The sequence below is a fragment of the Lycium ferocissimum genome, chromosome 8 (assembly GCF_029784015.1).
Source record: "Lycium ferocissimum isolate CSIRO_LF1 chromosome 8, AGI_CSIRO_Lferr_CH_V1, whole genome shotgun sequence".
In the NCBI taxonomy this organism is placed as follows: domain Eukaryota; kingdom Viridiplantae; phylum Streptophyta; class Magnoliopsida; order Solanales; family Solanaceae; genus Lycium; species Lycium ferocissimum.
Window position 1 is genome coordinate 68,705,137 of NC_081349.1, and position 7,620 is coordinate 68,712,756.

The window sequence follows — 7,620 nt, forward strand, 5'->3', positions numbered from 1 at the left end:
CTTCCGTAGTTCGGTGGCTAAGACTCATATAGACTTTCTACTCCTTAGGCAGAATGACAAAGGTCTGTGCAAAGACTGTAAGGTCATCCCGAGCGACAACCTTACAACCCGACATAAGCTCTTGGTGATGGATTTAGGGATCAAGATGACGAGAAAGAAGAGGGTCGTGGGTGTTCGGCCTAGGATCAGATGGGGGAGTTTGACCATGACTAGTGCCCTGGAGATATGGGAGAGAAATTGCGGACCGTGGGGGCGTGGGATAGTGTGGGGATGCGACCATTATGTGGGATAGAACGGCTAGTTGCATTAGGGTAGTAGCTAGGGAGATGCGGGGGTCTCGACGGGTAGTCGGGGTGGGCATCGGGGGATTGGTGGTGGAATGGAGAAGTGCAAAGGAAGGTGGAAGCAAAGAAGGTGGCGTATGCGAAGTTTATAGAAAGCGAGGATGAGGTGGAGAAGTGGACGAACAGAGAACTTTATAAGATGGCGAGGAAGGAGGCGAAGTTGGCGGTTTCGATGGCAAAAACGGCAGCTTTTGAACGCCTTTATGCGGAACTAGAGGAAAAGGCGGGGATAAGAAATTGTTCAGGCTAGCCAAGGCAAGGGAGAGGAGGGCACGTGATTTGGATCAAGTGAAGTGCATCAAGGACGAGCATGGCAAAGTATTGGTAGAAGAGGCTCGCATTAGACGGAGATGGCAGTCATATTTTCACAAACTCTTGAATGAAGAAGGGGACGGGACATTGTGTTGGGATATTTAGAACTTACAGGGAGGCGTCGCGATTTTGGGTATTGCAGGAGTATTAAGGTTGAGGAGGTTAAGGGTGCTGTTCGTAGGATGCGCAAGGGAAGAGCGACAGGACCTGATGAGATTCTGGAGAATTTTGGAAGTTTGCGGCTCGGCAGTTTTGGGAGTGGTCGACTAAGTTGTTTAATGTCATCTTTAAGACGGCAATGATGCCCGAAGAATGGAGGTCGAGTGTAATGATCCCCATACAGAACAAGGGCGATATCCAGAGTTGCAACAACTATAGAGGTATCAAGCTGCTAAGCCATACTATGAAAGTGTGGGAAAGGGTGGTGGAGATGAGGGTGAGGAGAGGTGTAGCTATTTCAGAGAACCAGTTTGGATTCATGCCGGGACGCTCAACTACAGAGGCCATCCATCTTGTAAGAAGACTGGTGGAGCAGTATAGGGAGAGGAAGAGAGACTTACATATGGTATTCATCGACCTAGAAAAGGCTTACGACAAAGTTCCAAGGGAGATCCTATGGAGATGCTTGGAGGCTAAAGGTGTACCTGTGGCGTACACTAGGGTGATCAAGGACATGTATGAGGGAGCCAAGACCGGGGTAAGGACGGTAGGAGGAGACTCGCAGCACTTCCCGGTTGTGATGGGGTTGCATCAAGGATCAGCTCTTAGTCCATTTTTATTTGCCTTGGCGATGGATGAATTGACGCGGCATATTTAAGGCGAGGTGCCATAGTGTATGCTTTTCGCGTATGACATAGTCTTGGTCGATGAGACTCGTAGCGGAGTCAACGCTAAGCTGGAGGTTTGGCGTCAAACTTTGGAGTCTAAAGGATTCAAGCTGAGTAGGACCAAGACAGAGTACTTGGAGTGCAAGTTCAGTGAAACACCTCAAGAGGCTGGCGTGGAAGTGAGGCTTGGTACCCAGGTCATTCAGAAGACAAGTAGTTTCAAGTATCTTGGGTCTATTTTACAAGGCAGTGGGGGAGATTGACGATGATGTCACACATCGTATTAGGGCAGGGTGGATGAAATGGAGGCTCGCTTCCGGAGTGCTATGTGATAAGAAAGTGCCACCACAACTTAAGGGCAAGTTCTACAAAGTGGTGGTTAGACCGACCATGTTGTATGGGGCGGAGTGTTGGCCAGTTAAGATCTCTCACGTTCAAAAGATGAAAGTTGCCGAGATGAGAATGTTGAGATGGATGTGTGGGCACACCAAGAGTGACAGGATTAGGAATGAGGCTATCCGGGACAAGGTGGGAGTGGCCTCGGTGGAAGACAAGATGCGGGAAACGAGACTGAGATGGTTTGGACATGTGAAGAGGAGAGGCACAGATGCCCCAGTGCGGAGGTGTGAGAGGTTGGCCATGGATGGTTTCAGAAGATGTAGGGGTAGGCCGAAGAAGTATTGGGGAGAGGTGATTAGACGGAGATATAGCGCGGAAGCTGACTTACCGAGGACATGACCTTAGATAGGAGGGTATGGAGGACTCGGATTAGGGTAGAAGGCTAGTAGATAGTAACGTTTATCCTTTCATATTAGTAGTCCATTTGTGCTTTGGTTTCTACGCTACTATTTGTTATCCCGTACTTTGATTATCTTATTTTATCCGTGATAGCTACTGCTCCTTTACAAACTGCTTCATCATGGCTTAGTCGCTTTAGTTATTTGCATTTCCATATCGCTTTGAATCTCTTGGCCTTATCTGACCTCGTGTTATGCTTTTATGGTTTTATGCTTTCTATTGAGCCGAGGGTCTTTCGAAAGTACCGTCCTACCTTGGTAGGAGTCAGGTCTGCGTACACTCTACCCTCCCCAGACCTCACGTTGTGGGATTTCACTGGGTTGTTGTTGTTGTTGTTGTTGACTTAGAACATTAAATACTCTCTAGTTTTGAAGGTTCAACAATCAATTCAAGTATTCTAAATTCCTCTTTCATTCCAAAGTAAGCAATTATGAATTCTTCACTTTCTTGTTTCTTGTTCTTTGTCATGAGTAGCTAATTTCCCTTACTAGGGTTGTGAACCTAATTGATGAGTGTTTTGTGATTGGGTTGTGATTGATATACACCTAATGAATTATTAGGGTTTGGTTATTCTTCATTCTTCATTCATAATTAATGGTTGCAAACATTGATTAAAGCCATAAGCCTTGATTTATTTGGGAAAATAATTAGGGTTGGTAAGAATAAAACAAGAACTCAAAGCTTTAACTTTGTTTAATAAATTCACTTAGGAATAAGAAGAATTTACTTGGCATGATTAATCAGTCTTCAGAGCTACTTTCTTATATTTGGGAAAATCATAGAAAGGAATAATCTTTATTTATTGGGAAATAGTAGAGATTCATCTAGAGATTAAGTGCATTCATATAATGATTCATTAGAAGTATATCAAGATCAATGCCCATGATCATACACTCTATCTAACGGGGACACAACCTTAGTTTCTTTTACCATAAATTCACAACCAAAGCAATTTTTAGCAATTAGTTACTAAAAACCCAACTTTTACCAAAATCATCGGATTAAGACATTAGACCTAAACATAGCATTCTACGAATTTAGTACTTTTCACACCCTATTCCACTCGTGGATTCGAATTCCAACCTTGTTGGGTTACTATATTTGACAACGTCCGCGTTATACCATTAATAGGTGTAATTTGAGCGTATCAATGCTCTATGGCCATATCGGACTGCTTTCAAGACTCCGATTGGGACTTCACCCTTCAAGCTTGTTTTTAAAAATGCTTGTCACTTGTCGGTTGAACTTGAGCATAAGGATATGTGGGCTTTGAAGAAATTGAATATGGATTGGGAAGAGGCGACCAAGCTAAGGTTGTTTCAACTAAATGAGATGAATGAATTTCGGTACCAGTCATACGAGAGTGCAGCACTTTATAAAGAGAGGATGAACCAGTATCATGACAAGAAAATCCTGAAGCGAGAATTCTACAAGGGTGATCTCGTCTTACTGTTTAACTCTCGCTTGAAGTTGCTACCGGGTAAGTTAAAATCAAGGTGGACTGGTCCGTTTGAGGTGGTAGGTTTTTCACTCCATGGGGTGATCGAACTGAAGTCAGGAGATAGAACTCGGACATTTAAGGTGAATGGGCAGAGGGTGAAGCACTATCATGGGATGGTTGATGGGGATAGAATTGTTGACCGATACCGGTTGAAGCACCTCGGAACGAATGCTGACCCGGTGTTTGTTGATAAGGAGTGAATAGGTACCACCGTCGTGCCCCGACGTTAACTCAAGCGCTTCTTGGGAGACAACCCAAGTGTAATGTGTATTTTTTTTTTTTTGTTACATATAGGGTAATGGTTGTTTTGGTGCAGGAACGTATTGCAGAAAATATTGATGAATAGTAGGTAAGTTAAGTAATCAGAGAGATTGTTTTGCAACATTGCAAAATACGCCTGAAGTTTACGGACCGTATTTCACATTACGGGTCGTAAACCAGGGCGTATTTAACAATGTCACAAAACAGTGCTACTGTTTTGTAACATGAAAAATTACGACCATGGAATACGGACCGTATTTTAAAATACAGCCCGTAAATCTGGTCGTAATCCTTCATGGCACAATACTGTCACACCCTAATTTTCGTTAGGGCGTGATGGGCACCCGACCCTTACCTAGGGCCGAGCGAACCCTCTGACTCTCGTGGCACTCATAATCATATTGGGCCCTCATAGCATAACATGAGCACATAATGAAAGCTTTTCAGGAACAAACTTGCTTTTCATCCTTTTCAAATCAAGTAAGACCTGTGATCGTATAAGACCTGTAGAATAATGCATCTCAATACACCGGCTTATGGAGCCGCTTACAAAACTGACATACTACATACACGACAACGTACGCAAAGTCTCTAACATGGAACATGAAACCATATCATAATGCTGCGGCTCGGCAAAGACTCGGAGAAAATGGAGCTCGCCAATCCCGCTAGAACATCTTCTGCAAATATCTTCAACTCATCTGGGGGTACCTGCGCGGCATGAACGCAGCGTCCGCAAGAAGGGACGTCAGTACAAGCAATGTACTGAGTATGTAAGGCATGAGTAAAACATTTTAGAAGATACAAAGCATGAGTAGTAACAAGACGAAAACATAGGGCATTTCATGAGATAAAGAGTAACCTGCACATCTGAGTGCCCTTTTAGGCGGAACCATGCCTGTTTAGTGCTGTGGAACGTGCAGCCCGATCCATATATATATTATCTTGCTGCGGAATGTGCAGCCCGATCCATATATATATATATATATATATATATATATATATATATATATTATATTGCTGCGGAACGTACAGCCCGATCCATATATGTAATAAAAGAGTAACCTACATCTGAATGCCTTTTGGCGGAACCATGCATGCTTAGTGCGGAACGTGCGACCCGATCCATATATATATATATATATATTATATTGTCGCGGAATGTGCAGCCCCGATCCATATATGTATATTCTTTGAACGTGCAGCCCGATCCATATAATATATTCTTTCGCGGAACGTGCGGCCCGATCCATAACCACATATCCCGCGTCCGGGCATCCCGCGTCCGGACGGTATCATGTCATATTATACCAGCCGACGGTGGTTACGCGTATATAACGCTCTCGCCCTTTCCCATATTCCCCATATACATATACATATATCATATTCATATATCATATAAGCAAGATTACGAGAGCCCAAAGAAAGTCATGTATCTATCGGAGTGACATAAGGTCGGTAACCTCCGATCGTATTATGGAATAATCATGGTCGCTTTGTCTCACCTTGAAAGAACGATTATTATAAGGCGAGACTGTCAATGAAGAATAACTTCACGAGGAAACATAAAACAGGATCATAAGGCATCAATTCATACACTTTAGAATCTGTAGAAATAGTCATCATTCATGAATAAAATTGAGAAATCAAGAAATAGCTCAGCATTCTCATATCGTCATTGAAATCATAGACTTGGAGCTTTTAAACATGGAATCATCATCATCATATTCATCGTAGGAAAATACTCTTATTTTGACATCATCGTTGTCATTGTAAAACATATCCATCGTTGTTGTCATGGAAGCTTACGGAGTCATAAACCTCCAATTTGGAAAGATACATACATTTCGGGATTCTTTCAAGAATAGGTCGTTAGAACCAACAAGGAAAGTCGCGGGGCCCACGGACGAGCGTGAACCCAATCCGGGCCCGCCTATGAAAGTTAAAGATTATTATTCGTTATAGAGACTTCTACGAACGTTTCATAGCAATCCGAGACCGTATGTGAAAGTTACGGTCGTTCGTAGTTTCGGACTCGTTAGGAACAAAATTTTTTTGTTAGCAAAACTTTTGAAACAAATAAGTTATGGAAGCATTTATGAAATCGTAATCCAAGAATCATGCCTTTGGAAGAAAGGGACGAGCCTTAACATACCTTAGCCGCTTCTTAAGCTAATCCAAACTTACGTCCCGACTTCTCCCGATCTACAATAACGTCATTAGGTATCAACCATTAGCCATAAGCACTTACATCCAATACCAAAGTAACACTTTGTCTACGGAAATTTCGGCAGTATTTCCCCTATAACTTCAACATCCCGAGAATTTAACTCGCCAAATCAACAACAACCAAACCAACAATCATAATAACAATATCAATAATCAATTCACAACATGTTCAAGACATTCCAACCCAAATCTTCCACCTACATTAGGAACATCAATAACACATTTTCTTCTTCCAAACTCATAAACTACATCAACACTTCCATACGCTAACAACATCATTTTCATCAACTCAAGCAACTATATTAAAATTAAATTATGTTCTAAATCAGCCCACAACAATTTCGACTTCCATTTGAATCATCAAACCTTCATTTCCATCACATAATCTACAACAATCAACAACCAAAATACTATATAAAATGAGTTCATTATATTCTACCAAAAACAGCCCCTACACGGCCAAGTTTCAATCTACATATTCCATGAATTCCATTCATTTCTACATACCAAACATATGCAAACCATCCATAACAACATCAACCAAACATTAAATAGAATTTATTCATCATACCTTCACCAACAACATGTACACGGCTACACTTCAACACACCATACTTTCATAAATTCCATTCATTTCACATATCACAACATGTATAAACACCTACCAAACATGTAAAGAAGCTCAAAGCTCACCTTCTTCCATCCACCTTTGCCTTCTTCATTCTCGGCTAGGACATGCCTTGTGAGGATGAATGTTTTTCTTGCTCCCACAATTATTCCATGTTGTAGAGGGCCTTCCAATGAGTTGAAAAGCTAGAACAAAATTTTTCCTAATCAATTTCCATAAAATGCTGGCCCGACCTTCTTGGCCGGCTGCTCCCTTCTCTCTTTTCTCCATTTTTCTTGAATTTTCCATGGTGAAGATGATAAATTGTCTTGCCTTAATGACTCACACACACACACATATATATATATATATTGAGGCACATGGCCGGTCATGTGCCTCTCTTTTCTTCTTTTTTTTTTCTTCAATTCTCTCAAATTTTCTAGAATTCTCTTTAAATTATAAAAGATGACTTGGAGTCTTGCATGACCATGAATTTTACATATACACATACATGCCTCTAAAAATATGAAATAAACACATGTGCCATTCCATGTCATAAAAATATTGGCCAACATGTGGGTGGGGCCCACGGCCACCTAGGCCTTTTGGCCATTTTATGAAAATCCTTTTTCCAACTTTTAACCTCCAATTTCTCCTTATCCCAAATTTACCCTTAATACTCCATACCAATAAAAATGAATACGCAACTTATGCATTCTAGAAAAAAAATTATAACCTTGT

At 41.6% G+C, this 7,620-nt stretch overlaps 1 protein-coding gene across 1 annotated transcript; it reads left to right on the forward strand.

Moving 5' to 3' along the window:
- The first annotated feature begins 3,541 nt into the window (after positions 1-3,541).
- On the forward strand, positions 3,542-3,982 carry LOC132066561 (uncharacterized). The gene has a single exon (XM_059459856.1). The coding sequence runs from the start codon at positions 3,542-3,544 to the stop codon at positions 3,980-3,982; it is 441 nt and encodes a 146-aa protein (XP_059315839.1).
- The last annotated feature ends 3,638 nt before the right edge of the window (positions 3,983-7,620 follow it).

Excerpts from the sequence above, each read along its gene's own strand:
- LOC132066561 (XM_059459856.1), top strand. The coding sequence starts at position 3,542 with ATGTGGGCTTTGAAGAAATTGAATATGGATTGGGAAGAGGCGACCAAG.